The following is a 24,323-nucleotide window of genomic DNA, read 5'->3' as shown; positions in this document are numbered from 1 at the left end:
TCAGAGAAGCTTTTCTCCTGTATCCATCCATTCACTGTGCCCTCTGACCAACAGGAAGGAAGCTTCCCTAAATAGTCACCTGGAATGACTCAGTGGTTTCCAAGAATTTTCACTAAGGTTGAACCAGAAAATGTTAGTCTGGAGGAATGAACAAATCTCTAGGCCACCAGGTGGAAGAATTCAGCCCAAGTTCTACTGTGCCCACTCACTAGCTGTGACCTAGAACAATTCTCTTTTCTTTTCCGGGACAGATTCCTCATTCATAAAACGGGGGGATTGGACTAGATAATTTCTCATGTCTTTCCAGTTCTCTTTCTATGCTTCAATGATCCCAGAAACTTCCCTGCTCTGAGATTCAACTTGTTCATCTTTGATTCAACAAGATGATCTTTAGGGACCTTCCCAGATTTGAGACACCGTTTCTTCCAAAGGGGTAAAGTTCTCCGGAGGCGTAATCTTGATAAGAATATTGGACCCGCTTGGTGCTTCATGATTACCAAAGGAGTTTCCAATCTGACCATGTTACTCCCCTGCTCAGTCAACTTGAGTAGTTTCCAATTGCTTCTAGGACCAAAGCTTAGCTGTGGACGCCCTTCACGACCTGCCCTTACTCTTTCTTCCCAGCCTCATTGACCATCACAGCCTCTTGTACTCTGGGTTCCAAATCCAGTCACACTAATTCTCTGGTCCTCACAAAGAATGGCTCCATGTCCAGCCTCCAGGTCTTTGCAAGGTCTTCCCTATGCTTAGAATGCTCCAGCTCACAGAGAGCTTCTCTTCCTCTAGAATTCAGCTCAAGTACCATCTATCTTTTACCTGAAGCCCTTTTTGAGAACTCCATCTGCCAGAGCCCTCCCTTGCTCCCTTCCAAATCACCTTGTGTTCATTCATATAGATTTGGGCTAGTTCACTTGATATTTAGGCTTTCTATGTTAATATTGGCCCTTGGCTTCCAAACCATTAGAAGTAAGCTCTAGTCAGAGAGGAGGGATTTTTCATTCTCTGATGCCAAGCACAGAGGGTACTTAATAGATATTGATTGATTGATTGATAAGGCTTCTAATCCCTTTATATCCAGGGTCTCACTTGAACCTCATGAGAGTCCCTCAGGCAGGCCCAGGTATTATTATCCCCATTTTACAGATGAGGTAACAAGGTCTGAGAGGTCATGACTTGTCCAAGGTCATATTAAGTGTCAGTTGTCACATCTGAACTCTGGCCTGTTATCACCAATATTCTTTCTGCTTTATGACATAATCTGGCCTCAAGAAATGAAGCGAGGACCACTGGAGACAGTCAATTTTAGCTCTGGCATTCACCTAGCGATGCACCCTCTGAGCCTCAACTTTACTTTGAGTTTTTTTCAATCCCTACAAGGTATCCCCAAAGTCATACTCTAAATAAGGACTTAAAATAGCAGGGACTTTGGGGAAACCCTGTAGTGAGGACTCTAGCATTTAGAACTAGGAAGGAGCAGTGGGCTTGTCTAGTTTAACTCCCTCATTTTTTACAGATGAGGAAATTGAGAAAACTCATTTAAAGGGGGAAAAAGTGGGATATGATAGAACAGAGCCCTGGCTCTAGAAACAGAGGACCTGGGTTCAAATCCCATCCTTGATCTTACTTTGCCCAAGTGTCCTTGGGTAAATCTTTACCACCTTATATCTCAGTTTCTTCATCAGTAAAGGGGGGGAAGTTAACTGAGGTGGTCCCTGTGATGTAGACCTTGGATCTACACCTGACAGGAGACCCATAGCAAGGAGAAGAACCTGGCTTTGGACCCAGGTGTCCTGACTCCAACTCCAGCACTCATTCAACCACACCCAAGTCCAACTTTGATAAAAATAATGATGAAGCGAATTCACATGTATAACAATCATAGCACTTTACATCAGGGAGTCACAGAGCAAGAACCCTGGGTTCAGCCTGCCTCTGCATCATCCTGGTTGGGGAACTCTAGATAAGGAACTTCTCAGTGCCTCAGACAGCTCTCAAAGACTCTGGATTACAGAGAAGGTCCTGATCAGAAGTGGCGAAAGGAATTCCCACACTAGAAAATTTTGACCTACATTTCTACACATATCGTGCATATGAAATCATACTTTCCTTGTGGCCAGTGGCAGGAGGAGAACTGGCTTATCAAAAATAGGATAACTAAGAGCCTAGAGAGGGGATGTTAGAACATGAGCTCCCTGTGGGCATGGACTGTCTGGGCTTTCCTTATATGTCCAGTACTTAGCACAGTGTCTGGCACACAAGAAGGGCTAAATTAATGCTTGCTGACCATCTACAGCCATGTCATATGGAGAACAACAGAGGTAAGAATAATGATGTTTGTCCACAAAAGCCAGTTCAGTAAAAGTGAATAACCAGGAAAAGAAAATGCTTGTAATGTCAAAACGAGGCTAGAAAATGCCATTCTTTCCTCGCTGATGACCAACAGCCGCCATCTTGGTCCTGCCCCGTAGTCCTCAAGGACACCAGGGGTGGGGGTGGGGGGCTCAATTTGTCACCTAATGTCCTGTCAGCCACTAAATGGAAGGGAAGGATCTGGGAACCAACACCAGGGGCAGGACACCCAAGGTTGGCCTCTCCATTGAAAAAGAAGAGAGGCTGATGCTTGGCACGTCCACTCAGCCAGACATAAGCTCTTGAGGGCAGGGATGGTTTAATCGTTGTCTCCGTGTCTCTGGTGCCCAGCCATGGCAAGAGAACATTGAAGTATTTCCTAAATGACTGTTGGCTGATTGTTGGCTCTATGAAGTTCTTATTCAGTTGTTTCAGGGATGCCCAACTCTTTGTGACCCCATTTGGGGTTTTCTTGGCAAAGTGGTTGGCCATTTCCTTCTCTGGCTCATTTTACAGATAAGGAACTGAGGCAAACAGGGATAAGTGACTTGCCCAGGGTCACCCAGCTAGTAAGTGTCTGAAGTTGGATTTAAATTCAGGTCTTCCTGACTCCAGGTCTGGCTCTCTGTGCACTATGGTTCCACCTAGCTGCCTATGAAGTTATACATGTAGATAAAATATGGCAGCCACTATCTCCATTTTGACTTTAGTTTCAGCGTGGGACACGTAGCTGATTAACAAATGCTTATTGATGTTGCTTCCCTCCTGTCCCCAATAAACGCCTCTTAGAGGACAAAAGATGTTCATCTTTGTCTTTGTTTCCAATATTTGTACGTAACAAAAGCTTGGTAAATTCCTGTTGATTGGCATTAAAAGTGGGCCAAAGTGTGGAGTCAGAGGAACTGGGTTAAAATCTTGGCTCCAGCACTAACTCCCTGGGCTATCTTGGCTCTGTGCCTGCTTGTTGATCCTAAGAATTCTCTGAGGAGGGTGGCTGGGTGGCTCAGTGGATGGAGAGCCAGACCTAGAGATAGGAGGTCCTAGGTTCAAATCTGGCCTCAGACACTTTCCAGCTGTGTGACCCTGGGCAAGTCACTTAACTCCGTTGCCTAGCCCTTACCACTCTTCTGCCTTAGAACCAGTACACAGTAGTGTATCCAAGATGGAAGATAAAGGTTAAAAAAAAAGAGAATTCTCTGAGGCTCAGGTCTATCACATTTCAACCATCATTGCCTCCTTAGAACTGACCACATTGAGTAATTTTTTGTCATTTTTTTTTTATCCTGGGACTCCATTCTAGGAGCATAGGGCCACAACCAGTAGGCAATGGGACAAGTCGCTCAGGGTTACCCAGCTGGGAAGTGTCTGAGCCCGAACTTGAACCCAGGACCTTTCATCTCTAGGCCTGGCTCTCAATCCACTGAGCTACCCAGCTGCCCCTACTTTAGGTTGCAGTTTCTTTAGCAGATGTAGTTTTTACAGGGTGGGGTTGCTAGCCCCAAGCCCAACCCTCCTCCTTTTTCATTCTTTTGTCATTATTGGTTTCATCTAAGTTAGCTTTAATTGCTACTGTTTTCACAGGAAGAGATCCAGAGTTGAAAGAGAACTTAGGGGGGGAAAAGAAAGAGAACTTAGAGCTGTCTCAGAAGTCATCATATGAGGCAGGGGATGGTACTACTGTGCACAGAGCCCTGGGACTAGGGTCAGTCAAATCTGAGTTCAAATCTAGACTCAGATACTTAATAGCTGTGTGATCCTGGGCCAGTCACTCAACTATCTCAGGTTTCTCATCTGAAAAATGGGGATAATAACAACAGCTACTTTCCAAGGCTGTAGTGAGGATCAAATGAGACAATATTTGTAAAGCTTTAGCCCAGTGCCTGGCCCAGAGTAGGCATTAATTCATATTTTTTCACTTCCTCTCTTTCTTCTTCCTTCACTGAATCCTTAGAACAATAACATTATTATTGCCACCACCATTTAATGGATAAGGAGATCAGGTCTCAGAGGAATAAAAAGACTTGCGCAGGATCCCAGAGCTAGTATCTGAGGCAAGATGTGAGTTTAGTACTCAGTGAATCCATCCAAGTCCAGTTGCCTAAGGGTGTATGTGTGTGGATGTGAGTGTGAACCTCTGTGTGTGTGTGTGTGTGTGTGTGTGTGTGTGTGTGTGTGTGATTCTGCGTGTAAGAAAGTGAGGCACACAGAAACAGTAACACCAAGGTTTAGGCGAATCTGAAATCTGATTTCTTATTATGATGGAAAGATTGTGGAAATGCCTCGAACAATGGTCTCTGGGAGAGGGCAGCTTTCTCTCTGTTGGCAGAGTTGACTTCCTAAGGCTAATCATTCAGGCTGATCAGTCCCCTTTTGGGGCTCCATGCTCCGTGCTATATTCTCCAAATCTCTCTGCTTAATACTTTTTAAAAACATCATTTCATTAGATATTTTTACTTGCAAAAAACATAGCTCAGGGTTTAGGAGTTGGCCTAATAGATTGGAAACTCCTTGAAGGTAGGGGCAATTTCATTTCCATCCAATATAAACTCCCATTTGGCATTTTCCCTATGTGGTTCCCAATCTCCCTATCCAGTCTTTTTTAAAATGCATCACTTGGGGGGCAGCTGGGTAGCTCAGTGGATGGAGAGTCAGGCCCAGAGACAGGAGGTCCTAGGTTCAAATCCAGCCTCAGACACTTCCCAGCTGTGTGACCCTGGGCAAGTCACTTGACCCCCATGGCCCACCCTTACCACTCTTCCACCTAGGAGCTAATACACAGAAGTTAAGGGTTAAAAAAAATAAAAAATAAAATAAAATGCATCACCTCCCTCCCTCCACTCCATACTCCAAACCTAGTGCCTATTCTCTGTACCTCATACAAACCTCCATTTCCCATCTTTGCCCTGTCTCCCAGACCCAGAATGCTCTCCTTCTAAGATGTATCTTAGAATCTCTGGATTCCTTCAAGACTCAGTTTCCACCCTACCTTCTGCAGGAGCCCTTCCCCTTCCGAAAGCTCTCTAAGGTTATCTTGGTTCAAGGTATCTTTGTATGGATTTTGTACTTATATTTTACAGTCATGGAGTCTTCACCATTTTTAGACTATAAGCTCCTTGAGGGCCGAGGCTAATTTTACTTTTTTTTTGGATTTACAGGGCTTAACATAGGACGTGGTACTTAGCAAGCCCTTTAACCCTTATTGATGGGTGGTTTTATCTCTGAATTTCCAGCACCAACCACAGTTTCTGGGACTAGTACTTGGAAATGCTGGCCAGATTCTAGAAGAAGCAAAGTAAAGAATTTGAAGGATGCCTCCCTGGTGGTTTTGAGGGGAGCAGAAGGCACTCAAACGAGTGTGACCTCGATTTTTCTCTGTCGCACAGTACATCCTACTTCCCACCTCATCACTTGAGCAAGGGTAACCTATGGATCTGGCCACATTCCAGCTTTAGCAAATGGTGTGAATCATGTTCTCCTCCTACATAGACAGAGGGATGAGATTCATAGACTAAGGAGGTCTTTTTATGTGGAAGGGGCCTTCAGAGGCCTTCGATTTCTATCCCTTCATTTTACAGAAATAGTCACCGTTCTCTGTTCAAAGCTCAAAGACTTTCCCAGGGACACACAACTACGAAATGTCTGAGGGGGGTTCTGAACCCATTTTCTTGATTTGAAGTCCAGGGTTCTATCCACTAGTCCATGCAGACTGTATTGGTTTTCTATTAGGAATAAGAAACCGACTGTTCTTCACTTTCACCCTCTCTTTGCTTTTGATGCTATCCTCATTTTGGTGACTTAAGGAATATTTCTGAGCATGGTTATCTGCCAGCCTCTAACGGTGTCCAGTGAGCCCCACCAGTGGTATTTACACAGGCCTTGAGGTTCTAGAATGTAGAGATGAGGGAAACAAGGCAAACAAGACTATTCTGATATCACAAAATCAAACCATGGCCCTGGAGCCTAGAGGTTTTCCACCATTAAGGAAAGATTCCTTGGAACAGGAGACTGAAGAGAACAGAGCCCATTTGTAAGTCCTCACATGGATGGGTCCATTTAGGCAATGCTGAGCATCCTACTTCTAGGCAAACAACTCAGCTTTGGAGCAGACTAAATTCCCTTCACCTCCTGCCTCTTTCTCCATCTCTTGGATGGATTTTGGGTCCAAATGAGCTAGTGGCCAAGAGAAGAAAGGGCCTCATTTGGGTTTTCTGGGCCTCACAAAATGAGGGTCTTTTGGGGGTCCAGACTGGATTGCTCATGATTCCTCTCTGTCTGCTGCTTCATCTCTCAAGAGAATTCTTTGTATCTCAAACAAACTCCTTTACGCATAAACAGGAATCATGGTGCTGAGCTCATACTTCTAGCCTTCCCTTTTCCTGGCAGAAACTCTCCAGGACTATGTGCCAGCTCAGACACTGTCCATCTGGTGCTAAAGTCCATGATAATGAGATGTGGCTCATTCCTGCTATCCACGCTGCCTCTTCCCTGGACAAATGATAGCACGAGTTTATGGGGCTCTAAAGGGGGGACACTGGCAGATCCTGAAGAAGGACGGAAAGGCTAATGTGCCTTGGCACAAACCCTGCTGCACCAGGTCTGGGGCTCTCATGTGACCCCTCCTGACGGCTCTCTGCAGATGGTAGAAACAGCATCCATAAACTACTTCTGCCTTCCTCATGGCTACACAGAAGGATTTCTTTGGGTCTGCTCTTTTAACAACTTCAAGCAATGAGTAGTTGATGAGAAAGAGGTCTCTCGCTGCCCCCTCTAGTTTCTTCACTGATTATTTATTACCCAGCTGGCTATTGCTTTCACCCATCTATCCTAGACAGTTCAAGCTACTCCTTTCCACTCTCCACTTTGCATAAAGAATGGGTGCTGTGGGTTAGATTGGTGGGGTTTTTTTTGGACAAAGTGGCCCGCCTGGTGCCCATGTTCAGCTCAGCCCATGCCAGCCTTGCATGCAGCCAGAGTCTCGCAGCGCTCCTTCCAGGGCCAGGGCAGGTGAGGGAGGTGAGTGCTTGGGATGGGGGAGGAGGCGTGTGGAGAGAGTGGGTCAGCATGTCTGCAGAAATGAGAGCAGCAAAATTGGGGTGAGAGTGAGGGAAGAAATCAGCCAAAAGGATAAAGAAAAAAGAAATCAGCATAAAATAAATAAACAAAATGTAAAGAAAGGGGGAGAAGTGGGGAAAAAAGAGATGATTGAAGAATCAGAGAAGGGAAGGAAGGAAAGCCAGTATATCTCAGAGGTGCAAAGGGGAGAAAATTAAAGAAATCATCAGGAAAGGAAGGGATGGGTAACAAAGGATTGGGGAGGGGGAAAGAAGGAGGAGAGAGGATAAAGGGAAATGAGGAAAGAGGAGTTTAACTGAAAAATCAAGGGAAACAAAGAATACCTAGGCATGTCCGCATCAAGAAACTGCCTGCGGAAACACAAAACATTATATGGTTAGTGTGGGTTCAAATGGTCGGCGGCGGCAGGAGCAGCAGGGGCAGCAGCGGGCAGGGTGGTCAGGAAGCCACATTGGAAAAGAGGTTGTCCCCCAAACCCCAGGCCCACCCAAGCTGGAGCGGAGCACAGCCAAGCCTCGGGTCCCCTCAGCTTGGAGGCCATGGCAAGGAAGGGTGAGCAGGGAGCCTTCAGGGAATCTGGGTTGACAGGAAAGAGCTACATAGCAGAATGCAAGCTGAGCTGCTGTCATGGAAGCCCTAGTTTGGGAAAAAGGCCTGGTAGTCACCTTGGTCTCTGGCTATATGGACCAGGTTTCCCAGGAGAACACGAACCCTGTTCTTCCCCCAGGCCTTGATTTCCCTTGCCAGAATCCAGAAGAACCCTAGGACATCCTGATCTCAGCTCTCAGCACAGTGAGTCTGGGGGACTTGGAAGGAATTTTGGAGGTCAGGGCCAGACAGTACTGAGCAGGAATCTCCTCTACAGCCTCTCAACAAGGAGTCATTCAGCCCCTTCTTGAGGATCTGTGCTAATGGTAGAACTTCCTATCTACTGAGGCAGTTTCTATCCACAATTGCACAACTCTGATTATTAGCAAGTTTGAGCTTGGTTTGAGTGGAATCTGTTCCCATAACTCAACTTGTTGTGTGCTTGCTGTAGGCCAAGAAGGTCTGGGGTTTTATTCAGTATGGAGAACGAGAATCTTGTGATAAGCTTGGCAATGGCAACACAGAGGTGGCATTGACCAGCTCCAAGGTGAGAAAGATGGGAAAGGCCATGAAATAGGAAGAGTATTAAAGGAGCAGTTCATCCTGGGACCTGTCCTTGGTGCTGAATATCAATGACACACACAGGCATTAAAGTCATTTGGGGAAAAATGAATGAATCTTTTCATTTTTTTTCTCTTAAGCTCTGTATCTTCTCCTGTCCTCCCTGAATCCCTGGTCTCACTGTCTTTCACAGATGAGTGGAAGATCACAAATTGTGGAGATCAGGAACCCAAATTATGAAGTCAAGACCCAGCCTGATACTAGATTAAATGAGAATAAGATTCTTCAGTGGTCTGAAGAAATTCTTCTTTCCTGGATCCTTGAAACTCATTTTCCCTCTTCTTTCCTTAAGAGTTCCTGTATCCATTCTTTCTGACTTACTCATAGGGTCATAAGTTTAGAGCTTGAAGGGACCACAGACCTACATTTTATGGATGAGGAAACTGAGTCACAGAGAGGCTTTGTGGCTTGCCCAGGGTCATGCAGGAAGAAAGTGTCTAAGGTGGTATTTGAAGCTCTATCTTCTTGACTACAAATGCAGGAGGGCATCTAGCCACTATTCCTATGACTCCTGCCTTTTACAGAATATGTATATGTATATGTAGGTATATATGAGTATAATTGTATATATGTACATATATAAACACATATGTGTGTATATATGCATATGTATACAGTGGTACAGAACATATTTCCAAGTTCAGTTTATCTATGAGAACAGTTACATAATTGCAGGTGTTCTTGGTCCTTGAGACTATGAATAAACTCATACCCTGAGAGAGCACTCAAAGGTTGCTAGAATAACTTGTCCTGTCCTTTCATCTTTGGCACTTGTCAGAATTCCACAAAGAGCACTGAGATAACTCAAGGCCTAATGAATGGTTATTGGATTGAGTTTAATTGAATTGATGGCTTCAGAAGAGCCTTTCCATGAACTCATTCAACCCCTTTCCTAGTGTCGATGCTTATATATCTTTTCAGCTCTTCTCCCAGATGGTCACCTCTCTTTCCTACATGGTTCTTCTACCACCCCTCATCCCCCACAAAGGGAATCATGCTTGGCTATAGACTCATCAAAGAACATAGACAGCCTTAGAATTGGGTGGGACCTCAAAGATAATCTTTCCAACTTTCTTATTATGCAGATAAGGAAACTGAGTCTCAGAGAGGGAGAACTGTGGTGCAGAAGAAAGAACAATGACCTTGGAGTCACAGGACTTGGGTTTCAGGGTTGCTTCTGCCACCTACAATCTGGGTGAGTTTGGATAAGATCTTTACTTCTCTTGTCCTCGGTTTCCTCATCTATAAAAGGAAGGTGAAGGTGCTAGACTCCATGACTATGTCCTTTTAGAAGATAAGCGCTTCCTTTTTAGGTCTAGATCTATGATGCTGGGATTTGGATGAGGTCACACACCACTGACTTATAGGGAGCTAGAATCAGAGTCCAGTTTCTAGATTCCCAGACTAGATCTCCCCTCCCTCATTACCCTTCATTGTCTACGGGTAGCCCTTTGAGTGAGCACCCTCCTGATCAGCAGACCTTTGGATGAGGGAAGACTCACAGAAGGATCTGAGTCAGTGCCTCCCTGGTTTCTTAACAGTATGAATTTGGCTGGCTCACAAAGAAGTCAGGAAATAGAGAAGACATAGTTCTCCTAGAAATGGTGTTACTTTTTTTGTTATGTGACAATGAAGACATTAGGTTCTAATTCCTTTAAAAGCCCCCCTCAGACCACAAAATGATCTCTGTTCTGCATATGCCATACCCTGCCCCAATCCCAAACCCTAGAAGACAAAATATCGGTTAGGGCCAATGAAAATCTCTTTTAAAAAATTCCCTACTCACCAAACCAAGGTTTTGGCTGCCTGAGTTTTAGGACTTTGGGGTCACCTGTTTTTGAGTTTCTCAGAGGTCTCCTGACTCTGCTTTGACAAATGAAAAATGATTCCAGCCTCAATTTCACCTACCCTCATTTCCCTGTAACTCCAAAGTAATCTTTTCTTCCGATTTACCAGAAAGGTTCCAATTTGGGCCGAGGCCAAGTACAGATGACAATGACATGAGACAGGGTTCCATTAGCATAGACTTAAATGCTCCTGTGTCTAGTGCCCTCTTTGTATGGCTTCAGTTATTTACTGGCTTGCTTTGTACTCATGTTCCTGGACTACCAATCAGTCAACAAACAATTATTAATTGCCTACTACATGTCAGGCTTTCCATTACTCATGCTGACTCTCTGTTCAAGGAATGCTTTGAACGGATCCTCTGCAAAAGCCGAGGATAGAGTCCCCCAACTTCTTTCCTGCTTCTTATCACTAGCTTCCTTCAAGGGCCAGATTCATCTGCTACCTCATCCCCTCTTTGGTCAGTGCATGCCCCCTCTTCCAGCTCCCATGCCTATTATCTGTTTACATATGGGTTCCCCCAATAGAATGGAAGCCCACTGAGAGCAGGAACCATTTTATTTTTGCCTCAATGGGTGCCAGGCACATAGTAGGTACTTTTTACAAATGTTTGTTGATTGATTTCTCATAAAGGTTTGCCCTGAGCCTTTCTTTCCAACCCCACAACCTTTTATCTCCATAATCAGCTCCCTACTTGCCATCAACTTAGTTGCTTCTCTGGACCAGCTCTTGGCTGCTGCTAACTGGTTCTCAGTGAATGGATAGTGATGAATTACAAAAATCCCCCCCAGAACAGACCATTCTCACCAAGGATGATTGGAAATGCCAGCAGAGCATCTAACTGGCTTTATCCCGTAGAATGGGCTGATGGGCTTTTGAGTGTTAGGAAAAGGAGAGAGCCTGAACAGGCATTGGACAGATCAGCAGTGCTGGTATCAGGGCAGCAGGCTGTTAGTGTTCCATAGCCTCCCTCCTCCCCTCCGCCTCCTGTCATCCCCAGGCCTTTTCCAGGCTCAGCTCAGGAGCCACCTCCTCCTCTACCAGGTGCATCCTGGCTTCCCAAGGTGTTAGTTCGTCCCACCCCCCATTACATTGTATTTATTTCACATGAAAAATAATCTGTGTGTTAGTGGTTCCATGCTCAGTGACCTCCTGCTGTATCTTTTGGAGGGCAGACCACCTACCCCTACAGCCCTCATCCTTTCTGAAAGGAGCAGGAGGTCCCAGAGAAAGGAGACCATGGGAGCAAGGAGGCTGACGGGGCGGTCCCCTGTCAGGGAGTGAGGGAGGCATCCACGATGCATGCGGTCTTCAATCACCTCCAGTGACCGGAGGTGTTATTCAGAGTGACTTTAGAGGTTGAGAAAAGAAAATCAGGGGCTGATCCCAGAGAAAACTCACCGATCATCCTGGGAAGGCTGGACATAGCCGGATGAGAGGATGTTGAGCGAGAGGATGTTGGGATCGATGAGGGATTCATCTGTTTCCGGAGTGTTCCGGATCCGACCTAAAGGATACAACATAAACCCAGATCATCTCAGGGAAGAGTAGGCACAAATGGCATCTTCCCCCTCATTGTTGCTGGTGACTAAGTGAAGGAGATAACACTTGCCCACACTATCTCTGGGGATTTGAACTAATCCAGCCACACATGGCACATCCTTAAGATGCTACTGGGGTCTCCAGATGAACAGTGCTGAGTCAGAGTTTGAATTTAATGAAAAAAAAAACATTTTATCCACCCAGGTGAATGCAAGCTCCTCATCAGCTGGGGATGCCTCACTTGGGGATTTGTGTTCCTAGTGCTTTACATACACATGGTAGGTGCTGAATCAGTGCTTGTTGGATGGAATCAGATCCAACTCTCCTTCAACCTCTTTAGGTATTCAAAGTGTAATTACAAATATGTTTTTATTTTTAGCCTTCCATCTTAGATTCAATAATGTGTATTGGTTCCAAGGCAGAATAGAAGTAAGGGCTAGGCAATAGTGACTTGCCCAGTGTTACCTAGTTAGGAAGTGTCTAAAACCAGATTTGAATCCAGATCCTCCCATCCCTAGGCCTGGCTCTCTATCCACTGAGCCACCTACCTGCCTCCAACACAACTGAATTTTAAGAGTATCTTTAGGATTGCTTCTTCCCAGGACAAGAGTTTAAGTCATCACCAGCCCAATGATGTTCTTATCTAATTGGTAGAAGTCCAGGACCTGAATTTAAACTCTGGATCTGATACTACCCATGTGTTCTTTTTCAAGGTGCTCAAGACCTCCTCTGAGACTCAGTTTCCTTATTTGTAAAATGAAGTTTTGGCCTAGATGATTCCAAGGTTCCTGATGGTGCCAGATTTATGATTCTCTGATACCATAGTTGGTGACCAGGCTATAAACAATGGACATTTCCAGTGCCTCAAAATGTTTTACAGTTATTTCCCTATGAATTCTTTGTAGAAAATGATAGTTTTTATATCTAACTGCCTCTGACTCTAATTAGTGCATTTTTAGGCAGTGTGAACTGAAGACAGAAAATAAGGTAGAGGTCAATGTAGGGGTGGGGTTAGGGCCAAAGTTCCTTAAAATTTTTAGCCTAATTTCATCTGACTTCAAGAGTTTTTCATGGCATGCAAGTTGGCCACAAAAAACCAAAATACCAAAAATCTGAAATAGGATCTGATTTAATCTGATCCAAAAAGCATTAATTAAGCACCTACTATGTGCCAAGCACTGATAGAGGTGCTTGAGAAACAAAGACAGAAAGCTAATTTGTCCCTGTTCTCAAGGACCAGGATGCCACATGTACATGGATCAAGAAACAGAAGATAATTTGAGGAGAGAAAGATTGCTACTCCCCACAAGGGAATCCAGAGAAGCTTCCTGCAGGAGGGGGCACCTGAGCTAAGGCTTGAAGGAAGTCAGGGGTAAGAGGGGAATGAACCGAGGTCACATGGATGTTACAGACAGATTCTTTGCTTTACAAGTTGATCTGCTGAAAATATTCTTTTAATAAGGAAGTACCATGGTCTACTGCATAGAAGACTGGATTTGGAGCTAGGAAGACCCAGGTTTATATCCTGGCTCTGATGCTAGCTGGGTGACCACAACCAAGTCTCTTCATCTTCCTGAGCCTCAGTTTTCTCTTTTTGTAAAATGGGGACAATGACTTCGATAGTACCTACCATACAGGGCTTTTCTGAGACTCAAAGGAAATAATACATTTAAAGTACTGTCTGCTCTCATTATTTAAATAATAGTATTCCTGCTGTATATGTTTATTCTCTGACTATTAGGCCATTTGACAGAAAGGGAGCGAAGGAAAGGTAGGAGCCAGGAAAGAGAAACTTAAAAGCTTAAGTATTTGGACAATAATAATAGCATCTTCTATGGACTCTGTCTGTGCTTAAGTGCTTTACAAACATGATCTTATTTGAACCCTGGAAGATAGGTGATATGACATTCTACCCATTGTGGCTCCTCCCAGTAGTCTAGTGCATCCTGCATGATCCCCCTCCCTTTCCCCCTTCCCCTCCCACAGTGCTTTAAAGCTTATAAAGCAGGGATTGGCAACCTTTTTGGCCGTGAGAGCCATAAACACCACATTTTTTAAAAATGTAATTTCATGAGAGCCGTCCAGTGCTCACAGTGCCGCTCCTGTAACAGCGTCTAAAAAAAAATTGATTTTGTGGCTCCTGCAGAAAGAGCCATATCTGGCCCTCAAAAGAGCCAGATATGGCTCGAGAGCCATACGTTGCCAACCCCTGTTATAAAGCATTCTTCTCCCAAAATGTTAGGATTCAGGCAATTATATTTATTGCAGATGAGGAAACTGAGGCTTAGAAAAAGTAAACGACTAGTTTGAGCCATGCTAACTGTAATGATGTTTGAGATGATATTTGTACTGGCAAATTGCCTGGCAAATCGAGGATTTGAAATCAGATCTTCTCTGACTCCAAATCCAGTATTTTAACTGCTATTCTATCAGAAATGTAGAAGGAAGGAAAAAATCATCTTTAATGGATAATAGCTTGACCTTGCATTTGAGTGAGATGCATCCTTTGAACATTCAAGACAAGAAGGCGAAAAGTTGGGGCCCTCATCAGCATGGATAGCTCCCAGACTTACCCACAACTAACTCCCGCACTTCTTTCCAGCGGATGTGGCTGCCTGTTTCATGCACCAGAGTCACAGTGATCCTTCTCTGGATGCCCTGGGAGTCATCAAGAAGAGAGAAAAGTGTGAGGACAACCACAACCACAACTTATGTTTCTACAGTGAAACGATTTCTTGACAGCAATAAGTATGGATTATCACCATCTATAGGTGAGGAAACAGGCTCACTGAACATCACAGAAGCAGGGAATCTTAGCATTGAAAGACAAATCGGAGGCCATATGGTCCAGTCTATTTCATGATGTCTAATCTTTGCTTGAAGACCTTCAAAGGACTCTTGCATCTCAAAGCAGGCCATTTTGTGTCGGGATAGCTCTCACAGTTAGAAAGTTCTTTCCCTCTGATGTCAAGCCTAAATTCTCCTTCTAGAGCCCCTGGATCTGCCCTCTGGGGCCATGTAGAACAAGGATAACATCATCTACATGGCAGCTCTTGGAATACTTGAAGGCAGCAAACTGTCATGTCCCATACTTTAATCTTCTCTTATCCAGTCTAAAATGTCCAGTTCCTTCAACTGATCCTCCTACTGGATAAGGACATCCACTATTCTTGGTTGTCCTCCTCTGGACACTCTCCAGCTTGTCAATGAACCCAATGAACTCAGAATTGAACAAAATACTCTCATGTGGTCTGACCAGGATAAAACATAGTGGGATTATTTATCACCTTTCTGTTTCTGGACTATGCAGACTAAGATTACATTCATTTTGTCTGACCATCACATTTCACTGATGGGATCCCACATTGAGTGGGCAGCCCCCTAAAAGCTCGAAACCATTTTAGTTGAGTCATTACCTAGTCAGGTTTCCCTTATATTATACTTCTGAAGTTAAATTCTGAATTCAAGTATGAGCCAATACACTCTTGTTATATTTAATCTTATATGATTCAACCAGATTACTGTAGCCTACAACTATCTTTTTTTATTCTGACCCTGGCATCTAGTGTATTAGCTACCCTTTTCAGCTGTGTGTCATTCCCAAACTTGAAAATCCTGCTCTCTATGCCTTTATCCAAGTAATTGATAAGAACATTAAATAGTACAGGGCTAAGGACAGGCTATATCACCAGGAGAAAGTCGAATGGTTATTGTTATGGCTAAAAAGGATGGCAGGAAGCATGTATGGGGTTGGGGTGGGGAGTGGACGGCTCAAGATGAATAGAAGTACAGACCTGATGAAGTAAGAAGGTTCCAAGGCATGGCATCCCTCCCCTGTGATCAACAACAGCTGGAATGTAGCTGGAAGAGAAGAAAACATGAAACAGAGTCTGCCACGTTTTCATGAGCCAGAGGATCAGAGAATTATAGATTTGGGGACAGAAGGGTACTCAGAGGGCATGTACTCCAGCCCCTTTGTTTTACAGGTGAGTAAACTGAGCCCCAGAAAGAACTGATTTTATCTGAAGTCTCATTAGTATAAAGAAACCCCACTAAAATAACAGTAACAACCAATAATCATCACTTTAAATGTATATTCCTGACAACATCCCTGGGACTCCCATAAGTACCCTTATCATCTCCACTTTCTGACCTAAATCATGGGCCAAGTAGATGACCCAATGAGTAACCAAAGGATTTCATTATAATGGTGCCATAGAGAACAAGAACCTTACCATGTTACAGGCTCACCATGAGATTCTTGATGCATGACACATCACTATATGTTCATAGGACACATAAATTAATACCCAATTTTGTGTAATTCATAACTTTAAATTAAAAAATAATTGGGTCCTCTCTGGATGAGGACTAAGTCTTTGACTTGAGTACTTCCTTTTCATAAGCAGGTCAACCAGCAGGCCCATTTGGGTGGGTGGGCAGTCTCTGATGTATTTGCTGCTGGATTCATAGTAGGTTGATCAGGAAGCCAATTGGTTTAAAGCCCAGGAATAAAACTACGAATTTTTTGGAGTTGGTGGAAGAATAACCATATTACCAAGGATACAAGGCATTGCTATTGAAGATCAGAAAATACTTTTCAGGTGCAGGTGAAGGACCTCTTAGGGTTCAGCTTCTTAGTGTCTAATCATGTTTGTTGAATCAAATAGAAAGATTTGCATAAACCATGTAATAATTATGGCATTTTGTATAGACATGGTAATTTATCATGCATCTCTTAAGAACATGGCAGGCAGGTCTTCAATGTTAGGTAGTTCTTCCCTATTGTTGCCTTCTCTATAACAGGGTCCTAAAGAACTGAGAATTTAGGGGGCAATGAGGTGGTTCAGTAGATTGAGAGCCAGGCCTAGAGACAGGAGGTCTTGGGTTTGAATTTGACTTCAGATACTTCCTACTTGGGTGATCCTGGGCAAGACATTTAACTCCCATTGCTTAGTCCTTACCATGCCTTTGCTTTGGAACCAATACACAGTATTGATTCTAAGATGGAGGGTAAGGGTTGAAAGAAAAGAATTAAGAAAAAGAAATTTATTAAGTACCTACTGGGTGCCAGGCATTATGTTAGGTGTTGGGCAGATAAAGGCCAAAAGATACAGTACTTGTGTCAAGGAGCTAACATTCTCTCTGGTCTCATTTGCGCCTGGCACTTTAACATTTATGAAGGACTTTCTTCTTAACAATTTAACTAGGAAGTGATATGAGACTTATTACTCCCTTTTTAAAAAGGAAATTAGGGTTCAGAGAAAGGAAGGAACTTGTTCATTGTCCCTCAGCTCTTAAGTGCACTGAGATTTGGATTATGGCTAGAGCTCCCACATCATTGAGACTGAGACCACAGATTCATCAAAGACAATGCTAATATTTGGCAGGGTCTTCTGAGGTCAGAACCAGTCTTCCTTTTATCCCTAAAGTCAGTGGAATAGGGACCTGGTGGTTTTCTCAGGATCCATCTGAATAAAAAACATAACTCACTCGCCATTGGCTTCCAGCTCACAGATTTCGAAGTATACCAGTAGGTCATATTTGCAGTGGCAGGGTCCAGCAGTGGGACGGGTGAGGGTGCTCAGCTTGGTAGCAGGCACTAGAGAGAGCCAGAAAATGTAATTGTAGGTTACAACCAAAAGCTTAGCAAACAGTCTTAAAGCTCTGCAGGACCTTCTCTCAGCATGACCCAGAAAAGAAACAGAAGGCAGCATTCATGTATAGGCCCATTTGTGGGATGCATGTGAAAGGAGAAAGACAATGAAGAAACCAGGGAATTTGGCTCATTTCTTTAGCAAAAGTGTTTTAAACTCAATTGTAAAGTAAAACCTCGTGCTAAAGTCTGAGGAAGAAATGAAAATACGCAAGACAGTGGTCCTGTCCCTCAAGGAGTTTACAGCCTAACACAAAGTGCCAAGTCCTTGAAGGCACGGACCCCTGTCTTTACTGTGATTGCCTCCCTCTAGAATCAAGGCTCATCAAGTCCCCTGGCTCCCCCCAGGACAGCCCAGCACCACTCTGCACACAGAACATGCACCATTAACGTTGACAGATAGAACTAGGAGAGAAAGCTCACACTGATCCTAATCAGTCAATCATCAAACAACCAACACCTATTAAGTTCTTACTATGTGCCAGGCACATGTGTACATCCAACTAGGGAAAGGGAAGAGGGATATCTACAGCCTCTCTAGATGATGCCAGAGAGGAGAGCATTATGAAGCCCCTGGGGAATGGACACCACCCTAGTTCATAATAGGAAGAAGGCAGTGTGGGAGGTGAAGGTGTGCTCAATTCAGGCTGGAATCACATCTTTCTTATTTAGTAACGCTGTTACCTCAACTAATTCACAAAACTTGTTGATAGTTCAGTCAGTGATTCCCAAAGTGGGCGCCACTGCCCCCTGGTGGGTGCTGCAGTGATCCAGGAAGCGGTGATGGCCACACTTTTTTTTTGTATTACATTCTATTCTGAGTTCAATAAATAGTTTCATAATTTCCAGGGGGCTAAGTAATATTTTTTCTGGAAAGGGGGTAGTAGGCCAAAAAAGTTTGGGAACCATTGAGTTAAATCATGAATTAAATGAAGGCATTAGAGGTGCTACTCTCGCCATAGTCCTTCCTAACTTCAATCTAGAACCTGCTAAATTTCAAATCATTCTCTTAATTGTCTCCTTTCTACGTTACCCTGGTTGCCACAGCTTTCCTCTTTGGACTCTTCTCGCTTTCTCTCTTGCTTTTATGAACTCAAAAAAACCCCAGGGAAGTCCAGTAAGGCCCAACAATTCAAAGCTGCAACTCCCAATGTCAGAGGGAATCTAGCTGGATCATATGGGAGGCCCTAGATGGATAGACTATTGCAGTGAGTTGGGAATCACTTGATTGAAGTCTAGTGGTGCATGAGGGAAGAAATGGCCATTGCAGGGCCCTTTAAGAGACTTGTTTGGAATGAATTCAAATTTGTTATGGGAGCAATAATGGATACCCAACTCAAGCAGCTCCGGGACTGAATGTAGGCTGTCCCATTTGAAGAACTCTTCACAGTGGGAAATTTGTCTATTTTTTTTTATTGGTGTAGAGAAATAAGAACTGAGTCTGGTGTCAGAAGATCCAGTTTTGGATCCTGCTCTGTTACTAATTACCTGTATGACCTTGGGTAAGTCACTCTACTTACTTAATAGAAACTCAGTTCCCTTATATGTCAAAAGAGAAAGTAGAACTAGATAAATGTCTCTTTTAGCCTTAAATGCTATGTTCCCTTCATTGTGTCATTGTGAGCCCAGAAAAAGACATATATTGTCTGCCTCAATGGCTTAGTTCCCCTGGGATCCCAGAAGGATCAAATGGGCAGGAAGGCACCTTAGAAATCAGCTGATTTAACCTCCCTCATTTGAAATATAAGTAAATTGAGGCCCAAAGAAGTGAGGTGGAATTTGGATTTGGATCTAGTGTTAAGCCTAATGTTCTATGACCAGCACTGAATTGTCTCAGACTCTCCCATTGCAGCTCTGGGTGATGCCCCAAACATCTTATCCCTTTTGACATACTTTAACTTTGACCAGAATGTGTTTTAGTAAGTCACAGCTAAGGCACGGGCTTCAAACTTTCTGTTTTGCTTCTGATGACAAAATTCTGAGGACAAACCTTCACCCCAGGTTTGAGGACACAAACACAGGAGATGGCCCATTTTTAGCCAGGACAAACAACTGTCTCAGCTTATCTTGGCATCTTTCAGGACAACAGGCCCTCTTAGAGTGGCTCTCATTTGGGAAGTGGCTTATTGATCAGTGCTAGACCATGATGGCTCCTTGTGTTCTCCTTTAGAGGCTCAAAGTCAATGCTGGCATCACTGAGGGTAACTGAGGTGTTATAGGAAGCAATGCCCTTGAAACAAGAAAGTTCATTTAACATCTTGGTGCTCTCCCTCCGCGTCCCCCATGTCTCCTGCTACTAGAGACAAAGGCTCATGTTTTTCTCTGAAAGAACAGTTTTTCTCTGAAATCCAAGCTATTGTGATTCTTTATTTTCTCTGTGGGCAATGTCTCTTAGTGACTATGTAACAAAATCAGGGTGAAAGAGTAAGAAGCTCTGGAGTGCTGAGGAAGTATTGCCAAGAGAAAGATGAGTTTGAAAGTGAAATCTTAGAGAGGCCTGGAATGGAAGAATGAAGTCCTTGGGCTGGGATGGACACAGTCCATTCGTAAATGGTGAAATCTACAACAAGCACCTACTCAGTGCTTGCCATGGCATTCATACTGGAGAAATGAGAGGAAAAGACAGAGATAGAATGAAGAACAAATTGAGAGAAAGAAAAAGAAGGAAAGGAATGAATTAGGGACAAAGACAAATGCTTCTAGGTATATAGACACAGAGAGGGAGGCAAAGACAGAAAGAAACACAGGAGAGATGTGGAGAGGAACAAAGAAGACAAAGGAACTAGAGAGGTAGAAGTAGAAGGATGGTGTGGAGAGACTCAGAGACAGAGGGAAAGGTATAGAGAGACATGGAGAAAGAAAGGGAGAGGGAGTATAAGAGAGATGCAAAAAGGGCATAGAAAGGGAGTCAGAGAAAGAAAGAAAGAGACAGAGACACTATTGGGAGAAGTAAGGGAGGGAGGCTCAATGAGAGGTCTAGGTAGATACAATAAGGGGAAGAAAAAGGGAGGGAAAGGAGAAAGAACCATGGAGAAGGATGAAGAATAAGTGAGAAGAGGAAGATGAGAAGGGGAAGAAAGAAGATTAGGCCAGGTGGCTTTCTTTTGTGCCTGGATCCTAGAGCTGGCTATACCTATAGATATTCCATCCACCTTAGGGAAATAACAATTAGGGAGGAACTAGAAAGATGCTGACATAGTGTTTGAAGATCATTTCTGCCACTTCTGCTCCCAGATGGTACTGAAAATGGAAGGAAATGGACCAAGACTGGGGAAAGAACCAGAAGAGAAAATTCAGAGGTACTGAGACCCATATCCCAACTTGGGGAAAAACTCAGGCCTTTGGCTATGTAGGAATGGTGAAAGGAAACACAACTCATTTGGATCCCGTTAGTATTGACTGAATTATTAGTTAGTATTCACTCTAAAGAGGAAGAATGGAGGTAAGAGCAAACACCCCAACAGCTCAAGAATCAGTTAATCAGTCTCCACCAGAGTTGGACTACCTCTTGAAGGCAAGAGAACATTTGCCCATGGAGAAATCTATGAGTACTTTTTTCCAGGAGTAGAGTTTGAGAACATGGGCACCAAAATGTCCCTGGAAATCCCACCTAGGGTCCGGTCCTGCTATCCCTGGCACTTGCCCAACCTGCTCCATGAATGTAGTCCAACCCTGATCTCCACCTACCCTGCCTCCCAATCACTGCAATGAAACACTTCCCAGGAAATGTTCATGGAAGGAATTGCAAAGCACAGAGATCTCTTCCATGGCTCATTGAAGGCACCAACCAGGTTTCTGAGCCTTTTTCACAACCTCGTCCATTATAGGTTGTGAGGGATGAGACATGGACCCTTTGCCCTCTCTCAGCAACAAGGAAGAAGCCATGCTTGTAGCTACGAGGGCATGGCCAGAGAGCACACTCAGCATGCGGCTGTCCAGTGTCCCTGGCATCCAATGCTTAAGCAATCCAAAGGCCTTTTCTCCATCTTGTGTAGCAGAGGAAAAACAAAACAAAATAAAAGATATCCTGCCAACATGGTTTAGCCGCAGCATGGGCGCCCCACAGAATTCTATGAGAAGCGGGGAATCATTTCAGGGATGCTACAACACAAGCAGAACAGCAAACTCATCTTCATAACTAGCCATTCTGCTGTTCCTTCCCTGCAATATCAACCTGGCAGGAGTGGGAAGGGATTTAAAGGAATAGAATACATCCAAGATAAAACTCAGCCTTTGTTTCCACCCTAGAATTACTTAATATGCCTGTGAAATTATTACTCCTCGAAGAAAACTGGATAGAACAGTCTATGTCCTTATAGTGGGACTGGTGTCTTGGGCTCCTTGCTACTTTCATTTTGCTGCAATGTCTGCAATTTAATGTCAGTCTCAAACTCTCTTTCTAGGATTCCAAGTTATATTCCATTCACCACCCAGTCATTGGGCAATGTCCCCTCAGACAACTCCAAATCCCAAACTAGAGAATTATCCATCCTGGGTTCTCCTACTCTTGAGAGTTCTCCAGGCTCAGTTGGATTACTTTCATCTTGATTCTTCTAGATACTTTCTCCATGAAAATAACCTTCAGGACAGGTAGGAAAGACTAGGGAGACATGCTAGAAAGGTGATCCAAGAAGTACTTATTTAACCCAATCCCCTCCACTCTAATTTCCTGCTTTACTAAGTTAATAATGTGGAAGTAAGTAAACCAATACCCTAGCCTAGAGGCATCACAAGTATTCCCCCAAGTCCATTAATTACTCTGACTATACCTAGAGCACCATGTTCATGTTAATATGTATTTCTAGATGGAATTCTTCCTGGGAAGACACCATGACTTGAAGGCTAGTTGGACCTAAAATAGAACGAATTGGGAGTGGGGGAGCAGGACCAGTGACAGGAGAGTGTTAAGGCTACCAACCTGGTTTAGAAAGTGGCATGACCCGAGGGAAATGGCGTCTTGATGGTCGTAGAGGGCTGTGGACAAAAAGAGCCATGTGAATAAAACCACAGTCTTGAGACTCGAAAGAAAACTTAGGTGTTGACGCCTAATGAGGCCTAATGAGAATTTCTGCTTAAATACCTCTATCAATAGGGAATCACAGAATCATTGAATCTGAGTACTGGAAGGGACCCCCTTCTTGGTTATCTAGTTTAACCCATATACAAAGGAATTCCCATTAGGATAATCCCAATGAATGGTCATTGAGACCAGTCTAGGGTCTTGATGTCCCTGACATTGGCTTGATCTGCTGTTAATGGAATCTAATGCTGAGTTCCACATACCTTGCTTCTGCTATGACATATTCCTCAGGATTTTTTTAATGAAGATTCCCAATGAAGGATTTTCTACTAGCTCCCTAGTCAGCCTGGACCACCTATGGACAGCTCCTATTGTGAGGAAGCATTTCCTGATAACAAACCCAAATTGGTCTTTTTGCAACTTTTGCCTATTGCTCCTCATTCTGCCCTCAGAAAGGCTCACTATCTCTTTAATCAGGGCTCAATAAACTGGTTTACGAATTGACTTTATGATTGCTGCCTCCTAATGTCAAGAATGTTGCTTCAGTTGCTTCAAATCTGAGAATTAGGATATGATTCTATTTATTTCCTTCTCTTGACATTTTTCTCAAAACACATTTCTTCCAGGAACTCAGTTTAATTCACCACATTTCAATGAAGAGTTATAAAATATACTGTACTAGGCACTGGGGAAGGGAAAACCCATAAATCTCTGCTCTTAAAGAGCTCCTAGTCTATGGAGGAACTTAAAAGCAAGTCTTTTTTGGCTGCTTTTTCCTCAGGGTCTAAATCATCCTAGCTTCCTCCATACTAGTCTAATGGGAAGGATGCAACATATGGGCAGATAAAATAATAAAAATTATTCTGAGAAAGGGAGAAAGTACTAGCGACCAGGAGGTAGGGGCAGAAGTTGGGTATGGTTTCATGGAGGAAGTGGAACCTGAGCCAAGACTTGAAGAAGAAAAAAAGAGATTCATCAAGACATTGTTGAGGTATACATTCTAGGTGTACTGTGGGTGTGTGTGTGTGCGTGTGTGTGTGCGAGCGTGTGTGTGTGTGTGTGCGTGCGTGCGTGTGTGTGTGTGTGTGTGTGTGTGTGTGTGCGCACAAAGGCAGTAGAGGTAATATTAAATTTAAAGAACAACTAATAAACCAATTTGGCTACAATGAATAGAGTTCAAAGGGCAGAAATAGGAAAAAAGTTGGAGAAGTTGGCAGCCATGGTTCTAAGGGCTTTAAGTGTTAAAAGGAGGATCTTATTCCAGAGGCAATTAGAAAGGTTTTTGAGTAATGAAAGGACATGGTCAGGTTTTTGGTTTGGAAATTCCACATCCTTCTCTACCTGGGAGTCTTATCTTTGTAAAATCAACCAATTGGATGAGTATAAAAAGGTCCATCTTAGATGGCCTGTAGAACAGGGACCCTAAAACTCTCAGGAACAAAAATAGCTTCTTGATGAATACTTTCCAACTTTAGACTAAATTACCTATGTTCTCTCTGTTTCTTTCTCCTTTCTCTGTCATTGTTTCTGTCTTGGTCCTTCTATCATTTCTCCCTCTGTCTCTGTCTCTGTCTCTGCATCTGTCTCTCTTCTCTCTTCTCCATCTCTCTCTCTCTCTCTCTCTCTCTC

At 43.7% G+C, this 24,323-nt stretch overlaps 1 protein-coding gene across 1 annotated transcript in view; it reads right to left on the bottom strand.

Moving 5' to 3' along the window:
• KIF1A (kinesin family member 1A) overlaps nucleotides 1-24,323 on the bottom strand; it is a 164,583-nt gene that overhangs the window by 26,856 nt on the left and 113,404 nt on the right. Inside the window, exons 29-33 of the mRNA XM_044669519.1 lie at nucleotides 22,593-22,648; nucleotides 17,512-17,620; nucleotides 15,813-15,879; nucleotides 14,592-14,676; nucleotides 11,878-11,983 (exon numbers count right to left, since the gene is read on the bottom strand). Of these exons, the coding sequence (XP_044525454.1) occupies nucleotides 11,878-11,983; nucleotides 14,592-14,676; nucleotides 15,813-15,879; nucleotides 17,512-17,620; nucleotides 22,593-22,648 (423 nt within the window). The remainder of the gene's footprint in view (nucleotides 1-11,877; nucleotides 11,984-14,591; nucleotides 14,677-15,812; nucleotides 15,880-17,511; nucleotides 17,621-22,592; nucleotides 22,649-24,323) is intronic.

Source organism: Gracilinanus agilis, chromosome 3 (assembly GCF_016433145.1).
Source record: "Gracilinanus agilis isolate LMUSP501 chromosome 3, AgileGrace, whole genome shotgun sequence".
NCBI classification, from domain to species: domain Eukaryota; kingdom Metazoa; phylum Chordata; class Mammalia; order Didelphimorphia; family Didelphidae; genus Gracilinanus; species Gracilinanus agilis.
Note: the sequence above shows the minus strand (reverse complement) of the source record. Positions and strands in the feature narration are given on the sequence as shown.